At 41.7% G+C, this 16,797-nt stretch overlaps 1 protein-coding gene across 2 annotated transcripts in view; it reads right to left on the bottom strand.

Moving 5' to 3' along the window:
• The window catches only part of LOC135219669 (m7GpppX diphosphatase-like), a 203,685-nt gene that overhangs the window by 151,709 nt on the left and 35,179 nt on the right, over positions 1–16,797 (bottom strand). For both annotated transcript variants that reach the window (XM_064256619.1, XM_064256618.1), the window contains exons 3-4: positions 2,309–2,429; positions 1,603–1,748 (exon numbers count right to left, since the gene is read on the bottom strand). In XM_064256619.1, coding sequence (XP_064112689.1) covers positions 1,603–1,748; positions 2,309–2,429 — 267 coding nt within the window. The remainder of the gene's footprint in view (positions 1–1,602; positions 1,749–2,308; positions 2,430–16,797) is intronic.

Genomic DNA, 16,797 nt, shown 5'->3' with positions numbered 1-16,797 from the left:
GGTGCCTTGAATCGGGGCTAGGTGCTCCTGGGCTTGATGAGAGAAGGTGAACGTCAGAGACACCTCTCCAAACCTTTGTTGCATGCAACCTGGGAATGCACAGATTTGACTGAGGGGGTGACTACCCGTGGGCAGACCCCACCAACCTCCCTTGGGCCTTAAGTATACCTCTTCCCTGATTGAAAGTGACCTCTGCCTAGGAGTGTCAGCAAGCCAGGCAGCCACCTCCTCCAGTGACACTTCACTATCACTTTTATTCAGTTTACTCATGATGAACCTCACTAACTCACATAGTTGAGTAAAAAGAGACACCATCAGTCCAAACTTCTTGTCAATTCCCTCTTCTAGATTACCAATGGAATCTGTCTCCCATGATTGTGATTCTGGCGAAGGCGGGGATGTGGACTCTGCATACCTGATACAATGGTGATAGGTGAAGCAACAACAGATCATTCAATACTCACCTTTTTAGGGGTCAAATTATTGGATACCTTACTTTCAACTCTTAACAGCCGTCTTCCTCTTCCAGTCCCTTTCGAGTTTGCTAAGATGAGAGGTCAAATTTTTCCATGTCTTCTTATCCCATCCTTCACATTCTTGACAGGTATTATTAATAGAACAATATTGACCTCTGCAAGTAGCACAGATAGTATGCGTATCATACGAAGCTTTAGTCACAATAGTATTGCAGCCTTTGCTGCAATACCTAAAACTACTTGAACTAGAATCTGACATACTAATGAATAAGGAATTAAATCAATACACAAAATAATATCAGTAAGTATAAAGCACTTCTTAAAGTAAACAAACGAAAACATAGACTGACGAACCGATTACGGAAATGCTGAACAAGCAAACGACTGGCAATTCTTGATGAGAGAAAAGCCAGCCGAACAACTAAGAAACCAAAACATAGACACCAATGAACCACATTTAACAAAAACCATGACAATTAGATGCAAAATAATACTAACCAAAAAAAGGCTACAAGCCTAAATACTTCACCGCAATGAAACAAGGTAAGATTTGATGGGGGAAAAAACAAGCTGCTCTCCTACAATGTGTTAGTCCTAGGACGGCAGAAACAAAATTGTGGTATTTTCATGAAGCTGTTCCTCTTCCCAACAGGTAGTGAAAGGAGCCTTTTCACCTACCGGATAAGGAAGAGGTTTATAACCATGAATTCTTGGGAATTCAAACTGCCAGCGAGTAGAAACTACAGCTGTATAATTGCTGGGTAAGTTACATGAATAAAAATCTGCAAATAGGAGAGTCCAATAATATTGGGGGTTGACTGTAACCAACTTTCCCATAAAACAACCAGCCTCAGCCCCTTTTGGTCACTATACAGAGCTTTTACTATAATTGGCTAGTCTATGTGAAATAAATTCAGTTATTTCTCGCAAGCCTGTGCAAAATAAACTTAACTAATTTGGATAACAGATATATCCACACACAATCTTCCCCAATTCATCTCAATTGGCAAGATTTTATTGCCTATCCAAAAGTCAACAATTTCAAATCAGTTAAAAATTACTTTAAAGTTAGTGGCATTCATATAAACGTGTAACTAAACCAGAAGATGTCTTTCATTCGACTCACTTGTTTACTAAAGGAACTGGACTCGATAAAAGGCTTGGTAACTTCTCTGTAGAGTTCCGGAGTCTCATTTACAAAAGAAGATTCTTGTTTCTCAAATCGCAGAATGTGCTTTTCTTCTGCCGGATAGACTATTGTTGCTTTCACTTCTGTTAGAACAAATCTGTCATTAGTATATAGTTTCTACAACTGAGCTTTTAAAACAAACTAGTGTAACTAAAACCTTGCAAACAGATTACATACATTGATAAGTTTTAAATCTACATAAATTTAAAAATTAGGAATCTTTATCAAGCAGAATGAAGTGAAATGTAGTGCACAATATTTAAATGCTCCTTCACAAAGCTAACCTCTCTGCAATAGAAATATTGTAAGCCGTTTTATTTGCATATGCAGAAAATAGTCGTTCATCATGAAATTCCATGCAATTCATATTGTATTCAATTATCTATGAGAAGACACAAAATTTCTTACACAGAGAATTCCACATGAAAATGGATATGGATATGGAGCAGCCCAACATATGACAATATTTACTAATTATGTATGAACTCCACTCGGCATAGGATTTTTACATGCAAATTTACTGTATTTTGCCAAAAATATTATCTTATATACTCCTACAAATTATGAAAACCACAATTGAATAAAAGAAATCTTTAGCATTTGTAACATTAGAAATGGAATGCAATGCAAGTAGGTTACTTACCATTAAGTTCAGGAGAGAGTAATACTTTTTTGTTATGGTATACATCATTTTCAAATAAATCCTGAAGTTTTGTCTCATCTGTCAACATTTCGGGAAGTTTTTCTGCATTAAAAGGTAGTTTCTGAAAAAGTTTATTTAAAATTAGATTTGGATTTTTTTTTTTAATTTGTACAAACTTTAAATAACTTGTTCTATGAACACATGTACTATTTGCATTTTTTGATAGTATACTCAGTCTTGTCCTCAAGGAATTACCCCTTCCACGGTCTAATCAGAGTTCCATGGTGACCAGACTAATGTCAAAGAATTCTCTTTCAGCTGGTCTTGTGGCCAGGTATTGTGTTGTAATGATAAAAATCATAACAGCTGATGGAGTATAAATGGACTCAGGATAACAGAGCACTTTCTCTTATTCTCAATTTTCTTACACCAAAAACCCGCAAGAAGAAGAAGTGGCTATACGCATATGCACCATCACATTGTTTACATGACCAGAAACAGACCATTACGCCATTATCCTTTCCGGTTGTCAGTGTATAGTGTACTAAAACCAGTGCTCCGTAATTTCATTACCAAGGTTCATAGAAAGATCTATGTTAAATCTAAAATTTTTTTAGTTTAGACTGTGGAACAATGATTTAATTGTGTGAAAAGCTGGCTTTGCAAGCACACATCTCCACTTCTCACGATTTCTGATCATTATTTGTAAAAGCACAAATTGTTTTGACAAATTTATCAGTCTATTAAGAAGTTTTATCTAAAGAAATGTTCCACAATTATTATTAAAAATACATATAGATAATCCTTTCAGATAATGAAGTCTGCAATACCCTACTAGACAGCAGCCTACAATCTACATCGATTCAGTGAGAATAAGTAAGCTAGACTGTAGCAGATATTGTTTCTAGCCTATAACCTATGATTATATATCATTAAAGGTGAACTAAAATAACCTGGATTAGGTAATGTATGGATGGATTATAGAATTTAAGGTCATTCAGCACTGCTGGATTAGGTAGTACCCTGAATTAAGGTAAGTGTTTTAAAGGCATATCCTGTTAAGGACCTAGGCAGTAGCCTAAGTAAACGACCAAGAACTTAGGATTAGTAAAAGGCTACAAACTTTTTCCTTTTATATAGACCTGAATAATTAAGCACAGTCTTAGTACTCTGGGCTATCTTGTGCATACCCTTAAAAAAGAATTAAATATAATCTGAATTAGACAATAACCTAGACTAGGTGATAGCCTAACCATAAAGTTTCACGGTAGTTAATTACTGTTTTATATATTAGACCAAAACCAACTGACCAAATGGGCTATGAGTTAGTAGCCTAGCTTGAATGCTACAATACACCTGGTTAATCCCATACCCTTGAAGGTGAATTAATTCATCTGGATCAGACATTAACCTAGACTAGGTGATAGCCTAACTATAAAGTTTCAAATCAGTAAGTTTCACATTAGAAAGTTACTGTTTTATATAGTACACCAAATAGCCTAGGGCTAGATGTAAACAACCTGGATTAGACAAAAATGTTAGCATAACTATGAATTTACATATGAGTAAGTTTCTGTTTTTATTTAGCATTTACATTAAAAATGATCTAGAATAATCTGGATTAGACTATAGCCTATACTAGGCTCAGAGGGGACAATTTAGGAAACATCCTATCACAGGTCTACTAAGTGGTAGTTTAGTCAAAATAGCCTAGGATATAAACAGCATCCTAGGCTTAATAAAATATATGTTTTTACAACTAGAGGCCGATACCGTTACGGTGGCCCATTGGTAAGGCTACATAGTAGTGGAGCTTTTACGTAGCCTATATACATAAAGGTGATAAACCCAGAACAGGCTTTAGCCTGGCCAGATTAAGTTGGAACCCCATTTCTAAGGGAATATTCTACCAGTAACCTAAAAACCTGCAATTGCTTAATATCAGGTAAGGATGGTCTCAGCCACAGAAAACAGAAAACTAGATTTCTGGGCTCAGTTCGTGTCGCCCTGTGAAGTAATCCTTTAGACCATTATTTCTAGGGTAAATGAGCTAACACATACCAGAGAAAATAAAATCAAAGGTAAAGTCAGTATAACTGACTCGCTCACTCTAATAAAAAGGAGAGTGTCGGTATGGAAACAGGGGCGAGTGAGACCACTACCACGAACCCGTAGCCATTTAGACATTTCCTCACCAAAATCCTCACCTGCAAGAGCCGAACCATAGGTAAATACGGGCGCTACTACTACTAATACCCACGCCATGCGGACAGCAGCGCCTCTAGTGGTCATCCTTTAATGTTAGCATCCCCGCGTAACACGTACCTGATTTTTCTCTGTGTTGTGTTCGCTTCTATTCTATTAATTGGATACCATGGAACGCGCTGCCATCGCCGCTGCTAAGTTAAGTACCCTGAAAAGGTTTGGATTTAGTTTTCGTCAGCCGATAACCCGTATTTTCCGTTTTTTAGGTCTTAATACGGTTACCGGGTCTGACGCATGGCAGCCATTGGCTCGCTTCATGCTCGGTTAGGCGTCCTAGTCCTCCATACTAGCTCGTCTTTCCCTTTTATTATCCTTCCATGGGTCTTAGGTTACGTGTTACTCTAGCTTACTTTCAAGTTTACATTGTATCTTTCATTTAGGGAATTCTAACCCATGCCTTAGCTTTGGTTCATGCATGCATGTCTTTTGTCTAGGTATTTAGGCTATGAAATGTTTGATTTTAGTCCTGTATCCTGGCCATTGCTCTTCATCGGCTACGGCTAGCTCCGAGTGGAAGCCTGGTTCTTGGAACTAGCCTTCCCCTCCTGGGCTTCCTTCATTCACTCACGTTCCCTCTCTCTCCCTTTAACATTCTATTTTCTTTATTGTGTTATATATTGTATTTTGGGTTAGCAGATAGGGCGACCTAGACGGTTTTGTTGCATTATCCTTATACAGTTTGTTGCCTTTCCGTTTCCTTCGGATTCACATGGTCGTAGCCTACGCAGTTGTTGCTTTACCTTGGTACACTTGTGATCGCGTGGTCCCTTGGTCGCCCTATCACCAGTTCCCTTCCTCCCCTCCAGTGCGGTAAGGGGGGTTCTGTCCGTGCTCGCTTAGGTTTCTATGGTACCTTTCGAGCTTCTCCCACCTCTTCTCCCTGTATTGGGGGGGAGGACTTGGGAGCTTGGGACAGCTGGGACACTGGTTGGCTGTGTTCTCAGATCCTGGGGGATCCCGGGGTGGCGGGAGCAAGGTTGGCCACCTTTCTCGTTGTCCGCTCTGATCTCCCCCGGCGTACTCCATAGAGTTTATTTTTCTCCCACACTTTTTGGTCTCCCCCGTTTTCTTTCGGTTGGGTCACTTGCTTCTTACCCGAGTGCCCTGATGGTTGGAGCAGGGGATGGCTGGCTCCGCCAGCCATTGGAGTGGAATAAACTAACATGGTAATTTGCTTTCCCAGTTCCCTCGTATCTCTACCGGCGGAGCGTTTGCTTCTTACCCAGACTCTCCGTTAGTAGTGACTTCGGGGGATTATTTAAGATTTTTATTGCAATGTATCTATTCTTAATTTTGAGTAACCTAGTTAACCTATTATTATTAGGACATCCTCCTCCGTTCTACGGCGGGTTTTTTATGATACAGTGGTCCCCCCGTATTCGCGGGGGATGCGTACCAGACCCCCCCGTGAATAGTTAGAATCCGCGAATGTTTGGAACCCCTATGAAAATGCTAAAAACAGCCTATTTTGTTAGTTAAAACTCAAGAAAAACCCACTAAAAATTTTCATACTTGGTTTTTTAATAGTTTTATCACAATAAGTGCATTTTATGATGAAATTCATCAAAAAAACCAGGAATTTGTGGATATTTATCATAGAGAAATACCGCGAATGCGCGAATTTTCCGCGAATAATGCAGGGAAACGTTCCCTAGAGAAATCCGCGAATGTGTGAGTCCGCGAATCTGGAGAACGCGAATACGGGGGGTCCACTGTATATATATCACCCCGGCTGGCTTAATTTTGCTTCTCCGGTGTACTACGGAGATTCCAGCGATAGGAAAGCACGTCTTTCCCTTACACGTAGATCGGAGGGATGTCACCTAATGATTATAATTACCTTTACTCCGGCATACAACGGAGTTTAGTAGTAATACTGTAAGTGCCTTGTTGATACTCATGTATCTTTCCACTTACAGGCTACAAACTGCCAGGAGGCTGGCTGCAACGCCATCCTCCAGGACCCGTGCGGTCATGAAGTCTGTTGCACCCATGCTCCGTGTGCTACGCCTCACGGAGGCCTCGTTGTGTGGCACCACGAAGCATGTTCCATCTGCTACGAGTTGGTCACGCAATTCTTGGACGGAGTAAGTATTTTCAACTGGGTTTACTCTTGCCCACTATGATTGATATGTAATAATAGGCTTAGATTTAAACTTGCTTTGTAATATCTTGTTAGGTTGTCACCCGTTAGGACCTTGGGCGTAAGGCTTACAATTACCCTTTCTTCCAGGCTGCCGCCGTGAAGGAAGTCGCCCTGGCTACCCTGAAGGCATGGGTGGGCGGCTTTGGTAAGAACGCCCCCAAGGGACAGCCCTACATACTTGACAAGAAATTGGCTGTCCAGATTTTCCCCGGGGGCAAGTCAACAGGCTATGTGGACCCTGCCGCAGCAGTTCCGGCGATAGCCTCGATTCAACAGCAGGTGGCGCAAGCCTAGAGTGGTGGTAGCAATCAGGAAATCGTAGCAGACGTCTCAACCCTTAATTTAGATCTTGAGCCAATGATGGTAGGTGCCGACGATTTGTTGGTTGAGGTGAGTTTGTTGGGCGATCAAGGGCCTCCCTTGGTCGCACTTGGATCTTCTTCTCCTGCTCCTTCTTCTTCATCTTTTCAAGGCTTTACGGGATCTGAGATCCCGGCTAGTATGCCTGCTGCTTCTGTGCCCCCTAAGGTGAAGGGACACAGAGAGCAGAAGACCCTTCAGAAGACGGCGACTAAGAAACCGTCGTCTTCTTCTCGTAAGTCTTCGGCGCCCCACACCGGAGCAGGGAAGGTGAAGCCTGAGTCTTCACATGCTAAACGGTCGAGAGGTAAATCCTCTAGGGAGAAGGTCCGCACTCCGGTCGAGCCTGTACCTTCCCCTGTCTCCGCCGGATCTTCTTCTTCGGTGACTCCTAACAGGGCAGCGGCACTAGGTGACTTCGACCCCGCTGCCTTTTTGTCAGGAGTTCTTCAGCAAGTGGGGGAAATGGTCAGCTCGCTTAGTTCGAGGTTTGAGCAAATGTTTGCTCAGATTTCAATCACTTTGAACCAGTCAGGCCAGTCCATCCAAAGTCTGTCCGACCGAGTGTTGGACCATGACAATCGCCTGGCTGGTATGAACCAAGCGCCCCAAGCTGTAGCTCCAGTGGCAGGAGCCGGCCTCGCTCAGCTGCCGCCGTATGACTCTCTTCCCGCCTTTTCCATGAACAACCCTTGGAGGGTAGCAGCATACGCACCCTTCCAAGACGGTGTGATTTCAATCCCGGAGTGTGGCACCAGGAGGATCAAAGATTTTGAGTTTCATCCTTCCGGATTGACCCCACCTTTCATGGGGTATGCAAGGTTGACAGAGGCAGCTCTCAATAGGGAAGATAAAATCCCTAAAGAGACTGTCCTCTACAGCCGAGAACGGGCACAGAGAGAATGGGTACACTGCTTGGAGGACTGGGACTGCTCCAATACCAGGCTCCAAGCTTTCAAGAGTCCCTTTACCATCTTTGCCACGGAGGAGGAGGCACCACTCCCCTTTACGACAAAGCTAGCTGAGACCGTTATGCAAGCGGTCTCAAAGGACGAGTCTCTTCCACAGCTAAAAGAGGCTGACCCCACTTCTCCTCTCTACCCAGCGTTCGGAGAAACCTGGGAGAACCTACCAGCCACATTCACAGTAGGGAAGCTGAAGCCGGACTGCGCCATGGAACAGTTCGGCGAGAAGCTGCCAAGATTGCCTGAGGCTCTTGTTCAGGCAGAATTTGATGCCAGATCTAGGCTGGGGAGGACTCTCAACTCCCTGGTCATTAACGAGGTGGCTTCTTTGACATATGGTTCAGAAACCCTCTTTAAAATATTGGCAAAGTCCCAAATGCAGACGGTATTGACTGATATGTATGACTTTATGGTAGCAAGGAAGAACTGTCGCAAGCATGTTCTTCAAGAGGCTACCATTCGACATGAGCCAAATAGGCTGCTCGCATCAAACATCTGGGGAGCAGACCTATTTCCTGAGTCTGCAGTTAATGACGTTCATCATGAAGCTTCGAGGCTTAACCAAAGCCTCAGAGAGAGATGGGGTATCTCAAATAAGAGGAAGCCTGAAAACACTCCCTCAAATGCCAAAAAGCTGAAAAAGACAAAAAGGTATCTGCCGTATCAGAAGAAACAACAGCAACAATTTGTCCAGGCGGTCCCAGTCTCTCAACCTGGACAGCCCTTTCAACATCCTAAGGCTCAAAGTCAACCCCTCCTGCTGTCTCCTCAAGGACAACCTTCTACTTCAAACACTGTTTCCCCGGCTTTCAACCCGGCGTTTGAAAACCAGGCATTCCAACCCTTTAGCAGGTTTGCCAGGGGAAGCAGAGCCAGAGGTAACTTTCGGCAGCGAGATACAGGAAGGGCCACCAACCGAGGTAGGCACTTCCGAGGCGGTCGTGGAAGCCACCCCACACAGCAACAGTGAGGATCCCCAGGTAGGAGGGAGGCTGTTCCTCTTCCGTCACAGGTGGGGGTTCAGCAAATGGGCACAGAGCATCGTGTCCAAAGGGCTAGGTTGGAGTTGGATCAAAGGTCCACCTCCAACCAGATCATTCCTTCAATTACCATCAAAGGAATTGACAGATTACGCAGAGGAGCTCCTTCAGAAAGGAGTTGTGTCGAAAGTCAAGCATCTAAAGTTTCAAGGGCGCTTATTCAGCGTGCCAAAGAAAGGCTCATCAAAAAGAAGAATAATCTTAGACTTGTCAAAACTAAACTTATCCATTCGTTGCGACAAGTTCAAAATGCTGACTATCTCACAGGTACGGACCTTACTTCCCCGTGGGGCCGTCACCACCTCTATCGATCTTACAGACGCATACTATCATATCCCAATCGCGAGACATTTTCGCCCATATCTGGGCTTCAAGCTAGGAACCCAAGCTTTCTCATTCAAAGTGATGCCTTTCGGCTTAAATGTGGCCCCCAGGGTATTCACAAAAATAGCAGAAGTGGTAGTTCAACAACTGAGGTCTCAAGGGATAATGGTAGTAGCGTACCTCGACGATTGGCTGATTTGGGCATCAACCGTCGAGGAATGCCTGACAGCTACAAGCAAAGTAATCAAATTCCTGGAACATCTGGGGTTCCAAATAAACAAAACGAAGTCCAGGTTCACCCCAGAGACTTGTTTTCAGTGGTTGGGCATCCAATGGGACTTATCCTCCCACAATCTGTCAATTCCAGCAGTCAAAAGGAAAGAAATAGCCAAAGCAGTAAAGCAATTCCTCAAATGCAAAAGAACATCAAGGAGAAACCAGGAAAGGGTCCTGGGCTCTCTTCAATTTGCTTCAGTAACGGACGTTCTTCTGAAAGCAAGGTTGAAAGATATAAATCGAGTTTGGCGTTCAAGAGCAAATGTCAAGTCTCGAGACAAGTTGTCAGTGATCCCACAAATACTTCGCAACCAACTTCATCCATGGGCAAAGGCAAAGAATCTGTCCAAGTCAGTTCCTCTTCAATATCCTCCTCCGGCGTTAACTATACACACAGACGCCTCCCTAACCGGTTGGGGAGGATACTCTCAATTCAGGAAGGTCCAAGGAACATGGTCACTTCAATTCAGCCAGCTACACATAAATGTTCTGGAAGCAATGGCAGTATTTCTCACTCTGAAGAGGCTCCTTCCACCAAAGAATTCCCACATAAAATTGGTTTTGGACAGCGCAGTAGTAGTACACTGCATCAACAGGGGAGGATCCAAATCAAAACATGTGAACCATGTCATGATAGCCATATTTTCTCTAGCAAACAAACACAAATGGCATCTATCCTCCACCCACTTGGCGGGAGTAAGGAATGTGATAGCAGAAGCCCTGTCTCGATCAGTTCCTCTAGAGTCGGAGTGGTCCCTGGACAACGTATCATTCCGGTGGATACGCCGGAGGGTTCTGGGTCTTCAAGTAGATCTTTTCGCCTCTCAAGCGAACCACAAGCTCCCTTGCTATGTGGCCCCAAACCTGGACCCTCTGGCCTATGCCACGGACGCCTTGTCCATAGATTGGAATCAGTGGAAGAAGGTTTACATCTGTCCTCCAGTGAATCTTCTTTTGAAAGTTCTGAGCAAACTCAGGACTTTCAAGGGCCAAGTAGCTCTAGTAGCTCCGGACTGGCCAAAGAGCAATTGGTACCCTCTGCTTCTGGAATTGGGTCTTTGCTCTCAAAGGATTCCCAATCCCAAACTATCTCAGCCAGTACAAATGAGGACTGTGTTCGCTTCCTCAGGAATTCTCAAAACCCTAACTTTATGGACTTCATGAAGTTTGCAGCTGAAAAAGATGCAGGTATCGATCCCCAGAATATCCTTTTCCTAGAATCAGACAAAAGGGAATCGACTTTGAGACAGTATGATGCGGTTGTTAAAAAGTTAGCATCTTTCCTGAAGGAAACAAACACTACAACCATGACAGTGAATTTAGCTATATCCTTTTTCAGATCCTTATTCGAAAAAGGATTAGCAGCTAGCACCATTACTACTAAGTAAATGCAGGCTCTTAAGAAAATAGTTTTCCAAGTTGGGCTTTCAAAGTAGACTTGACAGAAATCTTAACCTTTCACGTTCTATTCCCAAAGCTTGTGCTAGACTTAGACCTTCTGAAAGGCCTACTTCAGTCTCATGGTTCTTAAATGACGTCCTCAAGCTAGCTTCGGACACTGACAACTCTTCTTGCACATTCATGATGTTACTAAGGAAGACGTTATTCTTATTGAGCTTGGCCTCTGGGGCCAGAATTTCAGAACTGTCGGCTCTATCCAGAGATGCGGGGCATGTAGACTTTCTCCCTTCAGGAGAAGTCTTACTTTCCCCGGATCGGAGTTTTTTAGCCAAAAATGAGGATCCTTTAGCAAGGTGGACCCCTTGGAAGGTCATACCACTTCCCCAAGACCCTTCTCTTTGTCCAGTTATGACCTTACGAGCCTTTCTGTCTAGGACATCTTCTAGATCATCAGGTCCTCTCTTTATGAGAGAAAAAGGTGGTACTTTATCAGTTAAAGGGATCAGGTAGCACATCCTTTACTTCATTAAACAAGCTAACCCTGAATCATTCCCAAAAGCTCATGATATCAGGGCAGTAGCCACATCTATAAATTATTTTCAACACATGAATTTCGATGATCTTAAGAAATATACTGGATGGAAATCGCCGACAGTCTTCAAGCGTCACTATTTAAAGTCTTTGGAATCCTTAAAATTTTCAGCAGTGGCAGCGGGAAACATAGTTTCCCCTGACTCTGCATAGTAGTTGTAGCTAAAAGATCCAGGTCTCCTTTCTACCTACCTCAACTAACATGTCGCGTACCCTACTGTTAAGCTCTTGATAATTCTCTAGCCTTGGCAGCTATGATAATTCTAGTGGAATGTCCCTTATTTTATGCTAGGGACATCCACACTTAAGTGTATATTGTATCAGGTGGAATGTCCCTTATTTTTATGCTAGGGACATCCACACCAGTTTGTATATTTTGAAAAATTTAACCAAATGTTGCTCCTCTTATTTTTATGCTAGAGGAGCACATTACTGCTATTGTCTATTTGTATTTTGGCTTTTTGTTAGTGAGTTCTTGTGTTGTACATATGTTTTACTCACTAATTTCAATATTACTATTGTTTATTTGTATTAGCTTTAATTATAGTCTAAGTCTATTATAATATCATAATTTATTAGTTTGTATGGGAAAATTTAATGCCATTATACTTTTTGCTTTTTTCCTGTGGTTTTATTGAGACCTCTCTTATTGGTTATCTTGTGCTGTTTCTCTGGTACGATTTCACAGGGCGACACGAACTGAGCCCAGAAAAGGGATTTTGACGTAGGAAAAATCTATTTCTGGGCGAGGAAGCCGTGTCGCCCAGTAAAATATGTCTGCTTTAGCACTATTTCTAGTAAAATATTGCTATAATACCAGAGAACTGCTAAATTGGACATGTCAGAAGCTTCTGACTCACTCACCTATATAAAAGGTGTCGGTATAAAACTGGGGCGAGTGTTAAACACTACCACAGCAACCCCTCCAATTAGCCTTTTCCTCATCAAAAGACCCTAAATACTGGGAGCCGACCCATAGGTCACACCTAGCTACCCCGTTGAAGGTGTCTGTGACGTCATACTTATCGACAGCAATGAAGCTTGGTGCACTGCAAAGGGGGGGAAAAAAGCAGGGGGGGATTTCACTGGGCGACACGGCTTCCTTGCTCAGAAATAGATCTTTCCTACGTCAAAATCCCTTTTCTGGGCTCAGCCGTGTCGCTCCCGTGAAATTGTACCAGAGAAACACCAAGCTACATCACTCTGAAACGAAATAGAATATTAAATTGTATAAATTAAGACCATACACCAAGTCAAATAACAAAGAAATGTGCTGCGGTAGGTAGAATGTTAATAATGCTGGCATAATGGAAAATATTCATATGACACGAGGACAGTACTATATTGATGTAGTAGCAGGAGACACTGACCTCCCTACAGCTATTGCATGATATTTAAGATCCTCCAAAGACTTAAGGTAATGCTTTGGAAAACCCAATGCGACTTCCAACCAGTATACTTCTTCAGATCATCAAAGTTCATATATTTGAAGAAATTTACAGAGGTTGTTATAGCCCGAATACCACGCGCTTTGGGAAAGGACCCTGGGCTGACTTTCTTGGTAAAATACAAAAACTGCTGCGCAATGCCCTTTAGAGATATGGTACCACCACCGCCCCACATGAAAAGGGGGGCGCTGGGTTCGTGTCGCCCTGTGAAACCCCCCCCTATTTCCCCCCCTGCAGCCCAAGATTGGCATCTAACAACAAGGATGACCACTAGAGGCACTGCTGTCCGCGTGGCGTGGGTATTAGTAGTAGTAGCGCCCGTATTTACCTATGGTTCGGCTCTTGCAGGTGAGGATTTTGGTGAGGAAATGTCTAAATGGCTACGAGTTCGTGGTAGTGGTCTCACTCGCCCCTGTTTCCATACCGACACTCTCCTTTTTATTAGAGTGAGCAAGTCAGTTATACTGACTTTACCTTTGATTTTATTTTCTCTGGTATGTGTTAGCTCATTTACCCTAGAAATAATGGTCTAAAGGATTATTTCACAGGGCGACACGAACCCATCGCCCAGAAATAGATTTTTCCTTCGTCAAAATCCCTTTTTAAAAGTTCTTTTTATTGTATGGTTTATGAATTAGATCAGGAATGAAGTGCTGTGGAAGTTGCTGTACGCTGATGATCTGGTGATTATTGCTTAAGATGAGGAGGACCTACAGAGAAGGGTTAGAAAGTGGCAGCAAGAAAGAAAAGACTCAATTATAAAATAGGCAGAAAAGTTTAAATACTTAGGATCTACTTAAGCTAAGAGGGAGGATGTGAAACTGAAGTGGATAGTAGGCATGAGGGAAGTGGAGAGATGTAGCTGGAGTTGATTGTGATAAAAAATACCAATCAAGCTAAAAGTCAAGACCTATAAGCATAGTGATATGGATCGGAAACATGGGCTCTAAGAAGAAAAGACGACGTAAAGCTTGAGAGAACAGAGATGAGAATGCTGAGGTGGATTATGGGAATACTGTTGCTGCTTGAGAGATTGGACAATGATGAAAGAAGAGTAGGATTAGTAAAGATAACAAGAGGTGATAAAAGTCATGATTAAGATGGTATGGGCATGTGTTAAGGATGGATGATGAGGAGGGAGTGAAAAGGCTGGGGAAGAACCTGTTAGAGGAAGATTAAGAGGGAGGCAGAGAATTAGATGGCAAGACAAAGTGAGGGAAGATATGGAAAGAAGAAGTTTGGTGGAGGATGATGCCTTAGATAAAAGGCAATGGAGAAGGCACATGAGGCAACTGACCCCCCTTAAGGGTATCAGCGGCCTGTAATTTTGGCAAAATTGGCTCAAATTCATGAAAATGAGTTATCGTCATATTTCCATACATCTGAGTCCCGGCCATTGCCACACGTAAGATAATATCAATAAGAAGCTTTTTAAATGGTTTAAAGGCCAATTTAAAGGCCACATCCAAGTAGAGAATTAAAGGTCTGGTTAGGGGTGGTTTTACTATTTCATTTTCCAGTCATTCTTTAAGTATTTGAGTTTCTTTTCATTGCATTTTGTTTCGTATGCCGTACAATATGTTTTCCTGTTAAAGATGGCAACTCTTCCCATGACTGAATAACGCGAGCCACTTGTCTCGAGGGAGAATTCTTGTATTTTTTTTATGCAATCGTGTATTTATTTTCAATCAATTGCAGACTTTTAGACATCAATTGTGTATTATATATACTACTAACATGCCAAAAAAGAAGTTTAATAAATGAAGGGAAGCAAGCTCTCATAATATCAAAACTTATCTTGAAACTAAAAGTATAGAGAGCTAATGTAGCTTCTGACATGTCGCTACTTGCCATGTGTGCTGAAGAGATGCCAAATACTTCCTATTACGAAGCTCCGAGGGAAATCTATTATTCCTTTGCACAAATATATGAAGATAATGATGATGATGGCACCAACGACTTTGTTTTGAAGTTATCTGATGATGAGGAGGGGGAGGAGGAAGAGAATGAGCATTTTCAAGATGTAATTGCTGTCCCTGATGTAGCAGGTGATGTCAGTGTTTTATCAGGAGTCAACCTAAGGAGTTTTTTTATTGAGAAGTTATATGACTGAAAAAGAAGACGTTCTGAGTGTAAGCAATGATGGAGAAACAGTTTCATTACCCTTGAGAGCTCTAAAAGACGCTTTTAGTTCGACGTATTGCGGGCAGTGGGACCGCAATATAACACTTGAAATTGATAAAAACAGTTTTAATGTTGACTTGAAACTAACGCGTAAGTGTGAGGTGCCATCTAAAAGTGTGAAAACAGAACATATCGGTGAAACAACAGCTTCATTTATATATCAAAACATATTGCTGCAATGGAACATAATATCGGCTATGCACCAAGTTCATTGCTGCCTATTATGAGAAAAAGAAAGAGAAGACCAGGAAACGAAGGTCTGCTATGCATTCAAGAAAGCAAAAGAAGCAAAGAACATCAAAAGGAGGATATGAAGGAGGGGCTCATTAGCCTTCTAAAAACTTGGCAGCACAAGAGTAGAGTGGCGTTCTATGATAACCCTCCAATAATAATATAAACTATTTTCTTTAAGTGATAAATTTTTTTTTTTTTTTAGAGGGAATAATATCTCTTATAAAAAAGAAGGAAACAGACGCCATGTAGGCTTTTCCAAGAAACTTTATATGCTTCTGAAAGCAAAATAATTGGTTAGCAAACTTTAACAGCATTTTTCTCAAAACATACATTTTTTACATTCAAATTCTAAAAACTCCCTTATTTATGAATAGATTTTAATAATCTAAAAAGCAATTGGAATAAAGATAGTGAGAGAATACATCGGCAAATTTATTTTTCTTTTTTTCTCAAAAATATGTTTTTACCATTATCTAATAATTTTAGGGTATTTTTTTTATTGAATTTTTAAAAATATTTTTTTTAAATAGCACACATCACATATTGGATTTCTGAGTTTGCCATTTTATTTGATAGGTATTAAACTTTCTGCTATTACTTTTTTCTTTAAATTGAATGATAAATAAGGAAGGAGATACACTTTAAAAAACAAATAAAAAATGCTATGTTTTAAAGAAAAATATTTGTTAAAAAAAGTTTTTATCTAATTCACCTGAAATTTTGTGTGCATCTTTAGTCAAACTAGAGGTAACACCTGTGCAAGTTTGAACACCGTCATTCAAAATTAACCCCCGACCCCGCCGATACCCTTAATGTAGGTTGAGTGGGAACACTCTAAGAAATCCTCTATTAGTTTAGTGTACATTGGTCTAGAAGCATTAACCTAAAGCCATATAAAACAGTAGCTTTGAGTAACTAAGAATATTAGTTCATAAATGAGTCTAAATGGTATGAAAATTTGAATTAAAATTTTACATAGCCAGTGCTAAAGGACTAATTCAGCCATATATGGCAGTCAAAATTAACTTCAACCTCAAAGGGTTCACAGATCAAGCTGTTGTTTTGTTTACAAGCGTGACCCAGGTGCGCATGCGCGAAATACCTCATCGCATCAGCCAGCATCAGCGATGCGTCGTCCGAGAGCGATATTTGGCTGCAATCGTGTTTTGCCGAAGTTTTGCGAGAGTTTGAGCATTTGTGGTGGTACAAGACGTACGTAGAGATGTCTGAACGTTGTATGGAGCGTGAAAGGCAT

This window comes from Macrobrachium nipponense, chromosome 1 (assembly GCF_015104395.2).
Source record: "Macrobrachium nipponense isolate FS-2020 chromosome 1, ASM1510439v2, whole genome shotgun sequence".
NCBI classification, from domain to species: domain Eukaryota; kingdom Metazoa; phylum Arthropoda; class Malacostraca; order Decapoda; family Palaemonidae; genus Macrobrachium; species Macrobrachium nipponense.
The sequence above is the reverse complement of the archived record's forward strand: the minus strand, read 5'-3'. Positions and strand labels throughout refer to the sequence as shown.